The sequence below is a fragment of the Lathyrus oleraceus genome, chromosome 3 (genome assembly GCF_024323335.1).
Source record: "Lathyrus oleraceus cultivar Zhongwan6 chromosome 3, CAAS_Psat_ZW6_1.0, whole genome shotgun sequence".
Taxonomy (NCBI): domain Eukaryota; kingdom Viridiplantae; phylum Streptophyta; class Magnoliopsida; order Fabales; family Fabaceae; genus Lathyrus; species Lathyrus oleraceus.
This window is the reverse complement of record NC_066581.1, coordinates 262,065,657-262,086,818: the sequence shown is the minus strand read 5'-3', so window position 1 is coordinate 262,086,818 and position 21,162 is coordinate 262,065,657. Positions and strand designations below refer to the sequence as shown.

Below are 21,162 nucleotides of genomic sequence, written 5' to 3'. Positions count from 1 at the left end.
AATATAAACATTTTTTCTTTTTTTCTTTTTCTTTTATTTTATTATTAATTAAAAAGATTAAGTTCTTATTTTAAAAAAATAAATAATATGTATCTAAAGAAATGAGAGATTTTTTTTTCTTTTTTAATTTAATTTTGTCATCTTTATATTTGATTTTATTATTTAAGTGATTGCCTAGATTTATTTTATCCAAAAATTATTTTTAAAAAAATCAATCTTTTTTTTTTTCCATAATGTTTCAAAATCAAACAAATAAATAGTCATAAGTGTGGATATTGTAAGCATTAATTTATTTTAATTATATTTTCAAAAATAATAAATAAAAAATAGAAAGAAATGAAACAGATCGTGGTATATTAAAATAGGCATAAGTGTGGATATTGTAGTCATAAATGCTTAGATTTATTTTTAAAAAAAATTAAATGTAAGGATTCAAAAATATCATAATATCTAAAAAATATTTTATTAAAGAAAAAGATGTCTTAAAAATAAAAATAAATTACCTTTTTAAAAAAATTTGTTTTTTTTTATATTAATTTTTTAGATTGTTGTTTAAAGTATTTATTTCTTTCTTTTATCAAAGATTTTTTTTTTAGATTAATAAAAAAGGGACGGACAAAGATTTCTTTTAATTGATAACGTTTTTTTTCTCTTTTCTTTATTTTTATTTTTATTTTATTTTTTATTTTTTATTTTATTTTTTATTTTTTTTTAAAAAAAAGAAGAGAAAGTTAAATTTAAAAAAAGAGAATTACAACAAAATATTTGTGTTACTATTTATTTTATTTGAGTGATAGATCTTTTGCATTTTTTTATTAAAACAAATTAATTACTAAAAAATGGTGATAATAATAAGATTTTTTTTATATCTTTTTTTTTTATCTTTGTGTTTATATTTGATTTATTTGATTTTTATTATTGTTTATTTATGTTTTGTGTCTATTTTCATTTTTAATATTATTTGTTATTATTATTATTTTCTTTATCATATCTTCAATTGGCAAGTGTAACCCCATCTTTTTATTTGTAATTGTTTAATTATATTTATTGATTTTATCTTCTATTAGTTAGAATAAAATAATTAATTAGATAATAAATAAAAACAAATAAAATCAACCGTGTTCTAAAAAAGGAAAAAAATAATAAGCGCTCGATCCAATGTCGAGCCATTTTTCTCAAGTCAAACCAACAGCCAGGCGGTTATGGTTCTGTTTTATATTCCTCCATCATTTAGTTAGGTGGTCCAGTAACATTAGCCCATCTCATTTTAATCAATTTGTTTTCTAAACTATCTTCAGCTAGTTCTGTTTATATACCCATAGTTGTTATTGTGAATAATAGCTAATCATAAATGGTCTAGTGGAGAGGGGTGGTTTCATGGTCTTTAGTGGAGTGGGTTCAATACTCATATGTAGCATTTTGTTTCTTTTAACATTTTTTATGTTTATGTTTTATTATACTCATGGTTTCATTATTATTTAATAACACAAATCTGTTTTTTTATTAATTTCATCATTCATTCAAAACCATTTTAAAACTATAAAAATCATATTTCTCGATTCAATGTCGAGCCCTTTTCCATATCCTTGTAAGTCGATTGCTTTTTAAGCATCGCCGTCAACCTCACATAGCTTACTCTTGGGCTTTCTTACAATGAGCCGGTTCCCTTGCACTTACACTCATGCATTATTTGTTGTTTGGGTCCGATTCAATTATTTCATGATTGTTTTAATCCCCATTTGACAAAATGTACCCCACTCCCCCGATGTGTAATAATCTTGTACTATTTTATTTCTTTATTGCTTGGTTGTTTAGTTAGATACTAATATAAGAATAAAATCAACAATTTCAAAAAATACAAAAAAATATGACTCGATCCAACGTCGAGTATTTTCTCAACAAACAAATCAATCCATTTCTCTCTCCTATTCTATTCCATTTCTTTCAAACTTCATCAAATGCTTGATCCAACGTCAAGCCATTTTTCATAATCAAAAACTCAAAAAATATTAATTCTTATTTAACACTTTTTTAATAAAGGTGGAAATGGAACGTGGTGTATACCGCGCACTCCTGAGGTTAAGATTCGAGACGTATGCCTCGCCAATCTTAACTCTCGCCATCATCCAAACTTATCCACTTTTCTCTCTCAAACACTCATTCAAATTTCTCTTAAAACATCCATCAATACTTGATCTATGGTCAAGTCATTTTTACAACAAAAACTCAAAATACCTAAATCTTATTTAACACTTTTTCAATAAAGGTGGAAATGGAACATGGTGTATACCATGCACTCCTGAGGTTAAGATTCGAGACGTATGCCTCGCCAATCTTAGCTCTCGCCATCGTCTAAAATTGTTAATGCGGTTCCTTCAAACCTTTTCTCAATCAAATCTAAGATACTTAAATCTTATTTAAGACTCTTTCAATAAGGTGGAAATGGAACATGGTGTATACCATGCACTCCTGAGGTTAAGATTCGAGACGTATGCCTCGCCAATCTTAACTCTCGCCATCGCCTAAAATTGTCAACGCGGTTTCTTCAAACCCTTTCTCAATCAAATTCAAAAACACGTAATGCTTATTAAACATTTTTGCAAATAAAGGTGGAAATGGAACATGGTGTATACCATGCACTCCTGAGGCTAGGATTCGAGATGTATATCTCGCTCATCCAAGTTCTCGCCATCACTCAAAATACACCCAACCGATCAAACTCTTTTCTCGCCGCCGTGCGACTAATCAAAAACCTTTTTCATAAACGAAAGGTATCTTGTCTTAAGTGATATAAAACAATGTTTCGACCACGATTGTTGAGTAGAGATAAATGACGCTTTTCCGAATGTAGATCTATAAATCCATTCGATGTGTGGTATGCGTCCGCTCCTCATCTGTTTTGGGTAAAACGATGTTTTTGTCGATTAATACAACATAGCTTTCGCTAAAATCGACTAACAAACAAACATTTTTCTACCCAGAACTACGTAAGCCTTGATTTCTCTTTTGAGATACGTAGGAGCAGGATTTGTAAATCTTGTCAGGCCCACTAATAAAAAACTTAGGTTTAGTCCTTCGTTAAAAAATCCAAAAACATTTCTTCTCTCTTTTATTCTTTCTTTCCCACCTAATAATTTGAAAAGCCTAACATTTCAAACTAACATTAATGCACACAACTGACCTAATGGTTCCCGTTGAGTACAACGGACGTGAGGGGTGCTAATACCTTCCCCTTGCGTAATCGACTCCCGAACCCTGATATTGGTTGCGATGACCATATCTTATCCTTTCTTTTGTCTTGGGTTTTATCGATATTTCCCCTTTCCTTTTTAGGAATAAATAAAGTTCGGTGGCGACTCTGTTCAGTCCATCATTGCGAGCGTGCGATCGCGCTTCGCTTTGAAGTCGTATCCCCATTTTTTCGAGGTGCGACAGATGGCGACTCTGCTGGGGAGACAGTCCCTAAGCGAGTCAAGCCTAGTTAGGACGTCTGTGTGCCTTTGTTTGTTTAATTGTGTGGCTTTTCCTTATTTATTGCTTTTGATTATCTTTATTATTATATTGATATATCTGTTGTATATTGGTTCTATTGTGATTGTTGGTACTTGGGTATTTGATTGCAAACCATGTGGGAAAGACTCTACACCCGAGTCTAGAGTGAAAAAACATAAGATAGGACGATGGTTGAGTAGTATGGACTCCCGAGGTGTATACTTCGTAAGAGTCGGTACGAGAACCTCACTTAGAGTAGATCCTTTTGCAAATATTGTCGCCCGAGGTGTATACCTCGTAAGCGGCGATGTTTCAAAGGGGTCCATGACTCTAAGGACCTTTTAGAACATTAAACCTTTGGCCGACTAGAAATGATGGTTGCGTAGTATGGATTCCCGAGGTGTATGCTTCGTAAGAATCGATACGAGAACCTCGCTCAGAATAGATTCCCTAGATGGAGTTGATGACCGGAAAGTATTTTCCGTAAGCGTCAAACAGTCTTTTGAATCCAGGACTCTGAGTACCCTGTCTAGAACCCAGTCGATGGTTACGTAGTACGGACTCGCGAGGTGTATGCTTCGTAAGAGTCGGTACGAGAACCTCACCCAGAATAGATTCCCTTGATGGAGTTGACGACCGGGAAGTATTTCCCGTAAGCGTCAAACAGTCTTGTGAATCAATGACTCTGGGGATCCTTTGTAACAAAGCCCTAGATCATACCCGGTGAGAACCCCGTTTTGGAAAGCAATCAAATTTATCCATACCTCGAACCGTTGAACCTATCCAAAAAAAATAAAAAAATAAAAAAAGGCATTGCATCCATTCATTCATTGCATATGCATAAAAAGCAAAACTCTTAGTTGTTTCGCATTATTTCAGGAATCCAAGACTTGTTAGCAAGATGAATCCTGAGAGAAGGGTTACTTTTCAGTTCAAATACAAGAACGTGGACCTTACCAGCCTACAGAAGTTGAGTGCTAAAGTAACACCCCTCAAACTCAACAGCTTCGTACAAAACTATGGAAGAATTCTTGACATCCTAAATGAGAAGATGGACATGATGACCGCAGTGACTATCGCTCAGTTCTATGATCCACCTCTCCGTTGTTTCACATTTTCTGACTTCCAGTTGGCTCCTACCTTGGAGGAAGTTGAGAGGATCATAGGCCGGAACTTGAAGGACCATAACCCATTTCCTAAGCTCGATGAAGATATCCCTCCCGAGAGAATAGCTTCAGCGTTGGGTCTGAAAGTTTCCGAAGTAGTGGATAATTGGGATGTGAAAGGACCTTTCAGTGGTTTCTCTAGGAAGTTCTTGGAAGATCAGGCCAAGAAGATGGAAAAAGAAGGGAATTGGGAAGCCTTTTATGCTGTGTTAGCCGTGTTGGTATATGGGATAGTCCTCTTCCCAAATATTGACCATTTTGTGGACCACCTGGCGGTGAGAATTTTCTTCTCTGGTAACCCTGTACCGTTCCTCTTGGCAGATCTCTACTACACTCTCCATGATCGTCATGAGAGGAAGGGAGGAATCATCTTGTGTTGTGCACAGTTGTTACATGCTTGGTTCAGATCCCACATGCCTGAAGAAGGTCCTTTTGTCTCCAAAGAACTTAAGCCTTTCCAGAAGTTGGCTTCCCTCACCTCCAGTCACGTTAAGTGGTATATCCGAGATTGGGAAACCGAGAATGTGATTGTCAGCATTGGAGACTTCCCTAATGTGCCGTTAATAGGAACCAAGGGTTGCATTAACTATAACCCCATGTTATCTCTGAGGCAGCATGGGTACCCTATGAATGGCCCTCCAAAAGTTGAAGCTCTAGAGCCTTTCATCCTACATGGTGTTGAAATGGGTCATCCCATGGTGAAAAAGATCAAGAGGTCTTGGCAGGCAGTTATCAGAAAAGGTAAGGAGTTGGGTAGGAGAAATGTCATTGCCCAAGAGCCTTACACTTGTTGGGTTAGAGAGAGGGTTCAGATGATTAAACTCCCGTATCCATTTGATCCTTCTATCTATCCAGTGATTCCTGAGCCAGAGCCCATATTACCTGAAGATGTGGAGAAGCTCAACAATCGTATCAAGGAGTTGGAATTGGAAAATGTTGATTTGAGAATCAGGCTTGGCCGAGTCTCGGTGGAGAATGGGAACTTGAAAGACGATCAACAAAAGAAAGACAAAGAGCTTGAAGTCTCCAACAAAAGAGCTAGAGAGTCTGAAGCGAGGAGAGAAAAGTTTGGACAAGCACTCTTTAGCACTAAGTCTGTGTTCAAATCAAAGGAAGAGGAGTTGGATAGAGCTTTACTCCGGATTCAAAAGCTCAACAAGACTTTGGAGCTGACCCTTGAGATGAAAAGGGAAGCACGGTTAATTTCTGAGATTCGTACTCGTGAATTGGAGAATACAATTCAGAAGTACAAGGATGCTCTAGAACGTGAGAAGCTGAAGACCGAAGAGTCAGAGAGAGTGTGCACACGGTTGAAGCATCATTTGGATCGAGCCGATGCTAGAATCCAAGCACTTGAAGGTGGGGATCAGGATGCTGCCTATATGGTGTTGCTGAATGAATGCAGATATTGGAGGAACCTCTATAGGGACATAGAGGTGACTAAGGCTGAAGATGTGCGCATTATCCAAGATCTCCAAGGGCTCTACACTGAGTGGAAGGGCAAATTTTTGAAGCTGTCCGGATTTGCGAGTTCCATCATGCGTGAGCTACCTGAGAAGCTGCAAGAAGCTGATTGGTGCATGTGTCCAGAGAACACACCGCATCAAGTCTATAATTTCATTAAGTTTTGTAAGGCAATGTTAGAAGGGTTAACTACCGACCTTGCTACGGTCCGGAAAGCCCATAAACCATGAGCACGTTGTTTGTATTTGAACTTGAATATGAGATTAATGAAAAATTGCTTTTGAGATTCATTTTATTGTGTTTCATTGCCTTATTATTTTAAATATTTGCAAACAAGTGTTGTGATGTTTTTGAAATGAATGATTGAAACTAACCAAGAGTTTTGCAAACCAAATGCATCCATACATGCATTCATGCATTTTCAAAACAGAGTCTCATTCTGTCCTTTCTTCCTCCAGTTTCACGCTGAATTTTCAACACCAATATAATACTCGTGCCCGAGCTCGTCAAAGGATGGCAGATCAGGAGCATGAATTGGAGCGAGTGAGCTCAGAGCTCGAAGACCTGCGTGGAAACATGGGGCAGGTCATGGAGATATTACAGGTCATCAGGGCAAAGCTAGACACCCAAACCACGGTTGTTTCTGAAATCGCAGGTCCAACGATTGAACCCCAACCTGCGCGGGCGGTACCAACAACCTGGCCCACCTATGGTTTACCTCCTGGTTTCACTCCTGCAGTTGAAGGTGCCCCTGGTTTCGCACCACCTGCTCAGCAGACAGCTCCTCTACCGACCATCAATGAAAACCATCCAGTGGTTCACACGTTCGCACCTCCTCTCGTCCGGGCGCATGTGCAACCTTACTTTGAGGACCAGCAACACGCCCCAGACTTTTCAGATGAAGATGAGGAAAGGCAGGAGGACCTAAGAGGGATGAAGGAGAACTACCAGCTGCTTGAGAAGAGATTGAGGGCTATGGAAGGTGACCAAGTTTTTGGTGCTACAGCTAAGGAGATGTGCCTGGTGTCCGGTCTTGTGATCCCAGCAAAGTTCAGGACCCCAGATTTCGATAAGTATGAGGGCCACTCGTGTCCTAAGAGTCACCTCATTATGTACTATCGAAAAATGGCTGCGCATGTAGAGGATGACAAGCTCATGATACATTGCTTCCAGGATAGCCTGAGGGGTGCTCCCTCCAAGTGGTACCTAAGCCTGGATCAGAGTAGGATTCGGTGTTTCCAGGACTTATCTGATGCCTTCATCCAACACTACAAGTATAACATGGATATGGCCCCGGATAGGAGACAACTACTCAGTATGTCCCAGAAAGACAAGGAGTCTTTTAAGGAATACGCGCAAAGATGGAGGGAAGTGGCCTCGCAAGTCGAACCACCTCTGGCTGAGAAGGAATTAGCGGATTGGTTCATGGATACAGTTAAACCTGTGTTCTATGAAAGAATGGTAAGTAGCGTATCTGCAAGTTTCTCTGACCTGGTCGCTGTAGGCATAAAGGTCGAACTTGGATTAAAGAATGGAAAGATGACGACTACCTCTGAAACATCTGGTGGTAATGCCAAAAAGTTTCCTGGAGGATTTCAAAGAAAGAAGGAGGGGGATACGAATGCAGTGTCAACCAGCCAAAGAAGAAGTCATTCATGGAAGAAACAACACCAATTTTCTCAACAACAACCAGCTTATCCAGTACAATATGTCCAACAACCTTATGTGGCAGCTGTCACGCCAAATTTTAACCAACCACAAGCTTCAGTTTATCAACCTGTTCCTGCTCAACAAGCGCCGATATATCAGCAAGCGCCCGCGCCACCTGTTTATCAACAGCCGAGGGCACAGGTTCCTCGACCACAAAATCCTCCAAATCAAAATAGGGTGCCAAGAAGTAGAGTTCCGTTTGCTGCAATCCCTATGACATACACCGAATTGTACCCGTCATTGCTACAAAAAGGTTTAGTGACGCCCAGATCTTTGGGTCCTCCACCAAATCCTTTACCTCCGTGGTACAATCCAGATGCTCATTGTCCTTTCCATGGGGGTGCCCCTGGACATGATTTAGAAGGATGTTATGCTTTAAAGCATATTGTGCGAGACCTGGTTGAAAAGAAGATTCTGTCGTTTCGAGACGTCGGACCCAATGTCAAGAACAACCCTTTGCCAGCACATGGTGATGTCAATGCCGTTGAAGATGCTTCTGATGTGTGTGTAATCAAGAATGTGGAAGATGTTAAAACTCCGCTGCTAGTACTTCATGCAGGATTGGTGAGGGCTAGATTGATTGATACCCGTCACGATAGCTGTGAAGAATGTGCCATTCAGCCGAAGGGATGTAAAGTAGTACAAAATGACATTCAGAATTTGATGGATCAAGGTGTTTTACAAATTTCTGGTCCAGCAATAAATGAGGAAGTTTCGGTCATTGAACCTGTTTTTAACATACCAGAATCATTTGAGGTGACTTACCACAGGAGAGATGTTGTTCATCCGTCACCCGTGGTGGTTTGCATGCCTACACCATTTCCTTTTGAAAGTACCAAGGCAGTACCCTGGAAGTACGGCATAACAGTGGTAGATGGAGTGGTGGATGGAAAACCTGAGGCCACTGAAAGTAAGAAAGGTGTGGAGAATGTTGACGCCGACATCACCAATATCGCAGGAACAAGCAGGATAACCCGTAGTGGGCGGATTTATACTCCCAATGTTAATGTCAACCCTCAAGAGCCAGCAAGAGGAGCTGCAGATGTAAATCCTACCCCAGAACGTGGAGGGGCACAGCCGGCTGTGCAAACAGATGAAGCAAGTGAGTTCTTAAGGATAATAAAGAAATCTGACTACAAGATAGTTGATCAGTTGCATCAAACGCCATCAAAGATATCTATCTTGTCCTTGCTTCTGAATTCCGAAGCTCATAGGGAGGCTCTACTAAAAGTGCTTGCTCAGGCTCATGTTACCCAGGATATAACGGTTGGCCAATTCGATGGAGTGGTCGCCAATATCACAGCCTGCAACACTTTAAGTTTCAGCAATGAAGAGCTGCCCAAAGAGGGGAAGAATCACAACCGTGCCTTGCATGTATCCATAAAGTGCCAAGAAGATGCTCTGGCTAGAGTTTTAGTTGACACTGGATCATCCCTCAATGTTCTACCAAAGAGGGCACTTGCTAAACTGTCTTACCAAGGTTCGGAGTTGAAACCTAGTACGCTTGTGGTGAAAGCCTTTGATGGTTCGCGAAGGACAGTAGTTAGGGAGGTAGAGTTACCGATACAGATTGGACCGCATGTATTCCCCATCAATTTCCAAGTCATGGACATAAATCCAGCTTATAGCTGCCTTTTGGGACGCCCATGGATACATGCCGCTGGGGCAGTAACTTCTACTCTACATCAAAAGATGAAGTTCGTTGTCGATAACAAGCTTGTCATTGTCTCGGGTGAAGAGGACTTTATCATCAGTCAACTCTCCTCTTTCCGTTATATTGAGGCTGATGAGGATGCCTTAGAAACCTCTTTTCAAGCCCTTGAAATATCCAATGCTACACTTGAAGAGGTTAAGGATCCTGTTGAGAAAGCTAGTTTGTCATTCGCTTCTTTGAAGAGTGCAAAATCAGCAGTTGAAAGTGGAGGCCCTGCAGGTTGGGGGCAGGTTATCAACGTCAACGAGAAGAATGACCGTTTTGGTTTGGGGTACAAGCCTTCTGCTAATGGAGGAGCCCTGGTCCCTGCAAAGGACCGTGTGCGGAGCATTCAAGAAGTTTTCCTGAGCAAAGGATTTATCCATGGAGAACAAGTTGGTGCAGTGGAAGATGACACTGAAGATGAGGAAGCATCGAATCTGATATACCGGTGTGAAGCCGCCTTAACAAACTGGGAAGCGGTTGAGATTCCAGAAGTTTTTCCTGTGTCAAAGTAATTGTTGTTTTCCTTTGTGTTTTTTGAAAATCCTTAGCTCTGCCCAAGGCTAATGGATCATTTGTAGGGCCCCTTTTGAATTTCAAAAAAATCATTATGACAAATAAAGAACATTTTGTTCAAATTCTTGTCGTCCATTTATCTGTTGTTTTTCTTAAAATGGCAATCCTTTCAAAAACTACAAAAATATTTTTTACTTCTTTTTGCATTTTATTTCCATTTTTCTAAAAAAAAACCATCATTAAAAAACATGCAGAATAATCAATAAACCAGTTGAATTCGATGACCCCGCTACGTCCTATAATTTTGAACTCCCCATCTACCAAGCGGAAGAGGAGAGTGAGGAAGATTGTGATTTCCCTGAAGAACTGGAAAGGATGCTCGAGCACGAGTCAAAGGCCCTTCAGCCACATCAAGAACCAGTGGAAACAATCAACCTTGGCACCGAGGAAGACAAGAAAGAGGTCAAAGTCGGGACTACGCTTGAGGCAAGCATCAAGGAAAGATTGATCAAGTTGCTACATGAATATGTAGATGTATTTGCTTGGTCATATCAGGATATGCCAGGTTTAGATACTGACATTGTTGTCCACAAGCTACCACTACAGCCAGATTGTCCGCCAGTGAAGCAGAAGCTCCGAAGAGCAAGACCCGACATGGCTCTAAAGATTTGTGACGAGGTGAAACGTCAATTTGATGCCGGTTTTCTAGCAGTTGCAAAGTACCCTCAATGGGTAGCCAACATTGTGCCAGTACCCAAAAAGGATGGCAAGGTCAGGATGTGTGTTGATTATAGGGATTTAAACAAAGCTAGTCCAAAGGACGATTTCCCCCTGCCACATATTGACACTCTGGTAGACAACACTGCTAAGTTCGCAGTCTTCTCCTTTATGGACGGATTCTCGGGTTACAATCAAATCAAGATGGATCCTGAAGACATGGAAAAGACCACATTCATCACCCCTTGGGGAACATTTTGCTACAAGGTAATGCCATTCGGTCTCAAAAATGCTGGGGCAACTTACCAAAGAGCAATGGTCACTCTTTTCCATGATATGATGCATAAGGAAATTGAGGTCTATGTGGATGATATGATTGCAAAATCTCAAAGTGAAGAGGATCATATAGACCACTTGCAGAAGCTGTTTGAGCGTCTTCGGAAATTTCGACTACGACTGAATCCTGCTAAATGCACCTTCGGTGTCCGATCCGGAAAGTTGCTTGGTTTCATTGTTAGCCAACGAGGAATCGAGGTGGACCCTGACAAAGTCCGAGCTATACAAGAGATGCCTGCTCCACGCACCGAGCGAGAGGTTAGAGGCTTCCTGGGGCGTTTGAATTATATCTCAAGGTTTATCTCACATATGACGGCCACATGTGAGCCTATCTTCAAATTGCTTCGAAAAGATCAAGCAGTTGAATGGAATTCTGACTGCCAAATGGCTTTTGAGAGAATCGGACAATACCTACAAGAGCCCCCTATTCTAATTCCACCTGTTCAAGGGAGACCACTCTTTATGTACTTAACTGTGCTTGAAAAGTCAATGGGATGTGTGTTGGGACAACATGACGAAACCGGTCGAAAGGAACATGCTATCTACTATCTAAGTAAGAGATTTACCGATTGTGAAACCCGATACTCACTCTTGGAGAAAACTTGTTGTGCTTTAGCATGGGCCGCTCGTCGTCTAAGACAATACATGATTTGCCACACTACTTTGTTGATCTCAAAAATGGATCCAGTAAAGTACATCTTTGAAAAGCCTGCTTTGACTGGAAGACTCGCCCGTTGGCAGATGTTACTATCTGAGTATGACATCCAATATGTGTCTCAGAAAGCCATCAAAGGAAGTGTGTTGTCTGATTACTTGGCAAACCAGCCCGTTGAAGATTACCAGTCGTTGAAGTTTGACTTCCCGGATGAAGACATCATGGTAGTGAAAGACTGTGAAATCCCAGGACCTGATGAAGGACCTGAACCCGGGTCTCGGTGGAAGCTCATGTTTGATGGTTCCTCCAACTACATGGGGCATGGCGTAGGAGCTGTCCTGTTAAATCCAAATGGTGGATACACTCCTTTCACGGCAAGGTTGTGTTTTGATTGCACGAACAATATAGCAGAATATGAGGCGTGCATCCTAGGCATTGAAGCAGCAATTGATCTCCGAATCAAAATCCTTGAAGTATGTGGAGATTCAGCCTTGGTGATATACCAAGTCAAGGGCGAATGGGAAACCCGTGATACCAAGTTGATCCCATATCGTGCCCATGTCATGGAATTGATAAAATACTTTGACGAGATCACTTTCCGTCATATCCCGAGAACTGAGAATCAAATTGCCGATGCTTTGGCTATGTTGGCTTCAATGTACCAAGTCAGATTCCATAATGAAGCACCTCTCATTCAAATCGAGCGGAAAGTTGAGCCTGCCTACTGCCAGTCAGTTGAAGAGGAAGCCGATGGTAAACCCTGGTTTCACGACATCAAATGCTTTTTGCAAAATCAAGAATATCCAACAGATGCCACAACCCTTGACAAGAAAACATTGAGGAAATTAGCATCCAAATTCTTCTTGAGCAATGGTGTGTTGTACAAGAGAAATCACGACATGATTCTGCTCAGATGCGTGGATGGACGTGAAGCGGACATGTTGATCAAGGAGATTCATGAAGGATCCTTTGGGACTCACGCCAATGGACATGCCATGGCCAAGAAGATTTTGAGAGCTGGTTATTACTGGTTGACCATGGAATCTGACTGTTTCAATTATGCTAGAAAATGTCATAAATGCCAAATCTATGCCGACAAGGTACACGTGCCTCCGACCTTACTAAATGTTTTGACGTCACCTTGGCCTTTCTCAATGTGGGGCATCGACATGATTGGCGCCATCGAGCCTAAAGCTTCCAATGGTCACCGCTTCATCCTGGTTGCCATTGATTACTTTACCAAATGGGTAGAAGCCGCCTCTTATGCTAATGTGACAAAACAAGTGGTTGCACGGTTTCTCAAGAAAGAGATCATTTGCCGTTATGGAATTCCAAGCCGGATCATCACAGATAATGGGACGAATCTGAACAATAAGACCATGAAGGAATTATGCGAGAGCTTCAAGATTGAGCACCATAACTCTTCACCATATCGTCCAAAGATGAATGGCGCTGTTGAAGCCGCTAATAAAAACATCAAGAAAATCCTGCAGAAAATGGTGAAAACCTATAAGGATTGGCACGAGATGCTACCCTTTGCATTACATGGATATCGGACTTCCGTCCGCACTTCAACAGGGGCAACCCCATTCTCTTTGGTATATGGGATGGAAGCAGTTCTCCCAGTTGAAGTAGAGATACCTTCAATGAGAATCTTGATGGAGACCAAGCTAGAAGAGGCTGAGTGGATTCAAAATAGATTTGATCAGTTGAACCTCATAGATGAGAAGCGATTGACTTCTTTGTGCCATGGACAATTATACCAGAAACGGCTTAAAAGGGCTTTTGACAAGAAAGTACGTGTTCGGGAATTCAGAGAAGGAGACCTCGTGCTTAAGAAGATCTTGCCAATACACAAAGACTCACGTGGGAAGTGGACTCCCAATTATGAAGGCCCATATGTTGTAAAGAAAGTTTTCTCCGGAGGAGCCTTGATTCTCACAACTATGGATGATGAAGAACTCTCACACCCCGTGAACTCTGATGCAGTTAAAAAATACTATGCCTAACAAAAACCCGCTAAATCGAAAACCTGAAAGGGCGATTTAGGCAAAAAAAAGGGTATCCCGGTGGACTGAAAACCCGAAAGGGCGGTCCAGGCAAAAGTTAGGGATGAATAAAAATTGGTAGCTCGCTAAGTTGAAAACCTGAAAAGGCGACTTAGGCAAAAAAGAGCGTCCCGGTGGATTGAAAACCCGAAAGGGCGATCCAGGCAAAAGTTAGGGGCATAAAGGCATAAACTGCATCAGTTGTTACTGATTTACACCAAAGAATTTGAGGTGGAAGATTAATCCAGTCACTCCCCTCAGAAGCAAGGTTTTGGGAATCATACCTATTAAGGATGTTAGTGGTCACTGAATTCAATGTAAACCTTTCCTTATTGCCATTTTCAAAAAAAATTTGTAACACTCTATGGAGCTACGCCATTGGTGTGCTACCATTCTTGAATAAAATACCAGTTTTCCCAATCATTGTTAATTTGTGTTCATCTATACTTTCTTTGTTACGCAAAATGTCATTTATTTGTTAATAATGAAATTTTGAAACTTGAAAAAGAATTTGAAACTTAGAACAAATTTACTTTGATACATGTGAAAATCGAGGGAAAATCATTTGTTTCCCCGAAAGGCTCAAAGTTTGCATAAATGCTCCAGGATCACCAACAAAAGTCCCCATGGAATACAACTTGTGAATCCTCTAGGAGGATGGACCTTTGGTTATTTATAACTGTCACTCATGATAGTTGCTCCTATGGATGCGCCTGTTGATTGTACGAGTATGAGTTATTGGTGTTGAGGAATCAGAATCTCTGTCCCTACAAACACCCAGTCTGCCAAGTGTCAGCATCCTCAAAATCATGATCATTCATATATCATGCATAAAAGGAAATTCAAATCATGCATAGCTGAAATGTACTTCGTGCTCATTTTCCATTGACCCAGGTCTTGTTGTCGATCCTAGATCCTTTGACCGCTAATTCCAATTTGTATTTGGTGCCCTTAAACCAACATCCGGTTTTCGCAGTCATTTTCAAGTCCAATTGTTGTTGGCAAAATCCGTTAAAAGCTGGTTGTAGTCCATTGCTTGCAGTCAGAGTTCAATTGTCGTTATTCCGGGGTCCGGTCATGCTTGAACCTACTCTGAAGATTCTTTGTTCAATCCTATTCAGGTCTTATATGAACCTGTCATTGAACCTTTTTATTCCGGGGTCCGGTCATGCTTGAACCTACTCTGAAGATTCTTTGTTCAATCCTATTCAGGTCTTATATGAACCTGTCATTGAACCTTTTTATTCCGGGGTCCGGTCATGCTTGAACCTACTCTGAAGATCCTTTGTTCAATCCTATTCAGGTCTTATATGAACCTGTCATTGAACCTCTTTATTCCGGGGTCCGGTCATGCTTGAACCTACTCTGAAGATCCTTTGTTCAATCCTATTCAGGTCTTATATGAACCTGTCATTGAACCTCTTTATTCCGGGGTCCGGTCATGCTTGAACCTGCTCTGAAGATTCTTTGTTCAATCCTATTCAGGTCTTATATGAACCTGTCATTGAACCTTTTTATTCCGGGGTCCGGTCATGCTTGAACCTGCTCTGAAGATTCTTTGTTCAATCCTATTCAGGTCTTATATGAACCTGTCATTGAACCTTTTTATTCCGGGGTCCGGTCATGCTTGAACCTACTCTGAAGATTCTTTGTTCAATCCTATTCAGGTCATGTATGAACCTGTTGTTGAACCTTTTATTCCGGGGTCAGGTCATACTTGAACCTGCTCTGAAGAGTTTCTCCAATTTTTGTTCAATACCATTCAGGTCATGTATGAACCTGTTGTTGAGTTTTATTCCGGGGTCAGGTCATACTTGAACTTGCTCTGAAGAGTTTTTCCAGTTTTGTTCAATCCTATTCAGGTCATATGTGAACCTGTTGTTGAACGTTTTTATTCCGGGGTCCGGTCATACTTGAACCTGCTCTGAAGATTTTTCTTTCTTTGTTCAATCCTATCCAGGTCATATGTGAACCTGTTGTTGAACGTTTTAATTCCGGGGTCCGGTCATACTTGAACCTGCTCTGAAGATTCTTTGTTCAATCCTATTCAGGTCATGTATGAACCTGTTGTTGAACCTTTTATTCCGGGGTCAGGTCATACTTGAACCTGCTCTGAAGAGTTTCTCCAATTTTTGTTCAATACCATTCAGGTCATGTATGAACCTGTTGTTGAGTTTTATTCCGGGGTCAGGTCATACTTGAACTTGCTCTGAAGAGTTTTTCCAGTTTTGTTCAATACTATTCAGGTCATGTATGAACCTGTTGTTGAACCTTTTATTCCGGGGTCAGGTCATACTTGAACCTGCTCTGAAGAGTTTCTCCAATTTTTGTTCAATACCATTCAGGTCATATATGAACCTGTTGTTGAGCTTTATTCCGGTGTCAGGTCATACTTGAACCTGTTCTGAAGATTCTTTCTCTGTTTGTTCAATACCATTCAGGTCATGTATGAACCTGTTGTTGAACCCTTATTCCGGTGTCAGGTCATACTTGAACCTGCTCTGAAGATTTTTTTCTCTAGTTTGTTCAATACCATTCAGGTCATGTATGAACCTGTTGTTGAACCCTTATTCCGGTGTCAGGTCATACATGAACCTGTTCTGAAGAGTTTTCTCCTTGATTATTCCCCAGCGTTGTCAGGTCATATATGAACCTGTTGTAGCATCTTTTCCTTTATTCGGGTTCGGTAAGTCATGTGTGAACTTACTACCGAAATCCCTTGTGTTCTAAGTGTCGTTTATCAAATCTCACTTTGAATACTCCCCAGTGTGTGTCTGATTCTCCAGCAGGACTGTTTCCCCAGCAAGTTGTTCCTTACCATTTGTCTGTCTTCCTGTGGACCATCAGCATTCCCCACAGTTTGGTCTGTCTAGTAGCATCTCCTGTTAAGGATCCACCATACCCCTAGCAGATAAAAAAATTTACAAAAAAAAAGAATCATGCATCCATGCATATTATATCATGTCATATCATATCATATCATATCACATCATGTCATAGGGATTCAGGATCAAAATCCGGGTCTTCTTAGTATTTAACCATCTCCCACTATGATCATATGAAGAGTGTCCTGCTTCATATGATCTAGTTGAAGATACTTAAATAGGGGCAACTGTCATACCCCGATTTTGGTCCTGAATTTTTTATTTTTGTTTGGCACTTGGCCTAAAGTTCATTTGCATACATTCATTCCCAACTCCATATTTTTGTTACACATTGATCATTGTCTATGCCTTTTGATCATGGTGCTTTTGACTATAAAATGGATTTTAATCATTTGACTTTTGAATTTTTCAATTTTTGATTTTAATTTCAAATTAAGTTTAATTCCCAAATTTCAATTTAATTTTAATTGTTATTTTTACTGATAATTCAAAACTCTAATTGATTTTAATTTTCAAATAGATGTTAGAATTGATGTCAAAAGTAATTTTAACAAATTATTGGATTAATTTGATTTTAATTGGGTTTTCTACTGATTTTTTATTATTATTTAAATTGATATTTAAAATTAGTCTTGGATTATTTCTAAAAAAATCCATTTTATATCCATAGTACATTTCAAAATCAGAATGGCATTACAACATTATCATGAATTACAAAGTCATCTTCCAAAAGGACAAACAATTCCATTTCCATATCAATACATTGCTAGTATTTATCCATGAGAATAAGCATTGATACTAAAATGTGACATTACATGTTGTTCTTACAAAAAGGTCCCAATCCTACACTAGCTTTTATGCTACATGACATAGTCCAAATACTAAAAGGAGGAAGATTGATGGACCTTCCAATGGATAATGATGGAATGTGAAGATTATTATTACTATTATGATTACAGAAACAGCTTGCAAAAATACTGCAGAGAGAGATGCTGCGGTTGGTAGAGAAAATTTTGATGAAACAATGTTGTTGTGGCTACAATGACGTCAAGTGGCAAATCTGTTTGCTACGACCTGCTTGTTCTAGAAGAGTTGCTTAAGAATTCATCCTCGTGTGCGTTGTACATATTTCCAACAAAAGGCATTAGCTCAAGATCAACTAAGGTCTTTGTTACACGTGACAAAAGAATTTGATGCCGACTTAAATATTGGTATATATGATGGTGATACTTCTCATAGCAAAAGGACATGCCAGCAGGTGCTTCCAACCTTTATGCTCACAAACCAAACTCAGTATGTCCTCCTGCAACATCAAAACACAATGAGTTTCTGCATAAATTTACCCAAATTTACCAAGTTTCGATGCATTGGATTGGCATGGGCAAAGAAGAAGTCTACCGTAAGTAAATGTCGGCATGATATGAACTACGAGGCATGATTTTTGCTACTTTGGCTTCAAGTCCGTCCGACCGCCCCTTGTGAGCCTAGGAGTAAAATAGAACATTGTGTTAATGCTGAAATTGTGACGAGACGAACCTACCAATTCACAAGGCAATATTGTTAGTCGAATATGGCACCAACAGCAACTTGTGGCCAGAAATTCATAGCAGTCCCAAAAAAGGGGGATTACAATCATCTCTAATCTTTGCACATTCCATCTAAATTTTCTAACATCCATACAATTTACAAGCATTTCAAAAACCACTCCAAGCATACCTTGTGGCTGCAACTTCTGTTCTACGATTTATGGTTGATCTGGCTAAGATGCGCCCCTTTTTACTGTTGTTTGTAGGCATCTAGAACTTCTTGAGAGCTGCATTGACTTGTATCTTTCTTGTGCAAGGGCTGCACATGCTGTAAACCAAAACCTGCTATGAGAAAAACCATCTTTGATCATCCATGAAAGAGTCCCAGACGTGGCAAACAAAAAACAATATCCATCCATATCCTTATTGTTATCACAAAATGGAATATATGCCAAAGGTCTTCCTTTTAAATCCATGCCATAGAGTTCTCCCATGTCAGTCCTGATAATCTGATCAGCATCCACAAAAATGACTTTCTCCAAGGAATATACAAGCTCCCTTCAAAAAAGAAAGTTGAGAATATTATTAAAGTTGTTGAAAAGCAATCTGGTTTGACAATAAGAACATCATTATATTTCACGCTATCAGACAGACAGTTTTGGAGATTAAGGATCAACTTATCTGTCAAGGAATGCTCTGCAGAAAATGAGACACATGGAAGGTTCACTGTCTAAAGCCAACCGTGCTTTCCTAAACTGCTTGCTATGGCTGCTAAGTTCAATACGATGAATGATCACGCCGAAGAACAAGTTCGTTCTCATCAACGAGAAGCAATCCATCTTGTTCATCTTGCTGCTAATGACACAACCGAAGCGTCGAATTTCACCAAAATTACAACCTGCTCCTGCACCAAAAAAAACATACATTGAAACTATTTGCAAAGCTTTCATGACAGAAAAACTTGCATACAGCATTCAAACACCAATATGAAGCTTCGTGTAATTTGTAGGGTTATTGATTGACATACCTCTGCAACCATGTCAACCGAACCTAAAACCTGAGCTGTGATCAACACCGGAACCAAACCACTCTTGAGTCTTCAGTAATTTTTCACTGCGGTAACAAAACCCAGAGTAATCAGTCAAAGTGTTAAGATTTCAAGGAAATTCCCAAATTGGAATTGGGACAAAAGCAAAGAAGAAAGCTAAGTACAGATTACCGTTTCCGGAAAATAGCATCAAACAGGACAACTCGGTTCTGAGCACCAAAAAACACTTCTGGAATTTTTCTTCTTTGGACTTTTGAGTACCGTTTGAAACCCTAAGCTGCAGGGATAAAAGGAAGAGAGCGATTCAGAGAGGGGGATTGGACGAAAATCGGAGGCGACGAAATTTCTCATCAATCTCACAGTATCATACTTTTGCACAGTGCATAAAATCCAATCGAGTGAACTTACCTGAAGGGACGACGGCAAAGAAAAGGAGGCGGAGGCAGTTCAGAGGAAGGCCAAATCGACCAAGTCGACGTCGCGTCCGCGGATTCACAGGTTATCACTTTCTCTTTATGCATGATGCGTTCGATTATTTACCATTATTTATTTGTCATTGTTTGAAAATCCATCACCGGCGTTATTTCGTGATGCTTCTGTACGGTTTAGGTGTTGTTGTTCTGAAAAAGGGGAGGGGATTCTGATTTGGTACAGTTTGAGAGAGGAAGAGTGAACTCTAGCTCATTCATTTGTTATTTTTTTTATCCTCTTTTTTTTTTTTTTTTTTTTTTTTTAGGTTCTAAAAATAATATAAAAAAGGGATAAATAAAAATATAAACATTTTTTCTTTTTTTCTTTTTCTTTTATTTTATTATTAATTAAAAAGATTAAGTTCTTATTTTAAAAAAATAAATAATATGTATCTAAAGAAATGAGAGATTTTTTTTTCTTTTTTAATTTAATTTTGTCATCTTTATATTTGATTTTATTATTTAAGTGATTGCCTAGATTTATTTTATCCAAAAATTATTTTTAAAAAAATCAATCTTTTTTTTTTCCATAATGTTTCAAAATCAAACAAATAAATAGTCATAAGTGTGGATATTGTAAGCATTAATTTATTTTAATTATATTTTCAAAAATAATAAATAAAAAATAGAAAGAAATGAAACAGATCGTGGTATATTAAAATAGGCATAAGTGTGGATATTGTAGTCATAAATGCTTAGATTTATTTTTAAAAAAAATTAAATGTAAGGATTCAAAAATATCATAATATCTAAAAAATATTTTATTAAAGAAAAAGATGTCTTAAAAATAAAAATAAATTACCTTTTTAAAAAAATTTGTTTTTTTTTATATTAATTTTTTAGATTGTTGTTTAAAGTATTTATTTCTTTCTTTTATCAAAGATTTTTTTTTTAGATTAATAAAAAAGGGACGGACAAAGATTTCTTTTAATTGATAACGTTTTTTTTCTCTTTTCTTTATTTTTATTTTTATTTTATTTTTTATTTTTTATTTTATTTTTTATTTTTTTTTAAAAAAAAGAAGAGAAAGTTAAATTTAAAAAAAGAGAATTACAACAAAATATCTGTGTTACTATTTATTTTATTTGAGTGATAGATCTTTTGCATTTTTTTATTAAAACAAATTAATTACTAAAAAATGGTGATAATAATAAGATTTTTTTATATCTTTTTTTTTATCTTTGTGTTTATATTTGATTTATTTGATTTTTATTATTGTTTATTTATGTTTTGTGTCTATTTTCATTTTTAATATTATTTGTTATTATTATTATTTTCTTTATCATATCTTCAATTGGCAAGTGTAACCCCATCTTTTTATTTGTAATTGTTTAATTATATTTATTGATTTTATCTTCTATTAGTTAGAATAAAATAATTAATTAGATAATAAATAAAAACAAATAAAATCAACCGTGTTCTAAAAAAGGAAA

The 21,162-nt window shown here is 38.5% G+C and overlaps 1 protein-coding gene and 1 long non-coding RNA gene across 4 annotated transcripts; one reads left to right on the top strand and one right to left on the bottom strand.

Moving 5' to 3' along the window:
- Positions 1–6,635: 6,635 nt before the first annotated feature.
- Positions 6,636–13,749, top strand: LOC127130745 (uncharacterized; the record flags this gene model as incomplete). The annotated part of the gene is made up of 7 exons (XM_051059713.1): positions 6,636–7,437; positions 7,558–7,583; positions 8,214–10,022; positions 10,492–12,051; positions 12,127–12,772; positions 12,875–13,238; positions 13,347–13,749. Coding segments are annotated over exons 1-7 (5,610 nt in total), but the record flags the coding sequence as incomplete, so codon positions are not given.
- Positions 13,750–17,409: 3,660 nt separating this feature from the next.
- LOC127126811 (uncharacterized) lies at positions 17,410–19,937 on the bottom strand. 3 transcript variants are annotated; one of them, XR_007805093.1, is made up of 6 exons: positions 19,668–19,937; positions 19,431–19,536; positions 19,239–19,324; positions 18,402–19,115; positions 18,084–18,221; positions 17,410–17,988 (listed from the first exon to the last, which is right to left on the bottom strand). It is a non-coding gene; the product is annotated as an uncharacterized LOC127126811 (long non-coding RNA). The 3 variants fall into 3 exon arrangements; XR_007805094.1 differs by having other exon boundaries at positions 18,084–18,169; XR_007805095.1 differs by having other exon boundaries at positions 18,402–19,109.
- Between the last annotated feature and the right edge of the window lie 1,225 nt (positions 19,938–21,162).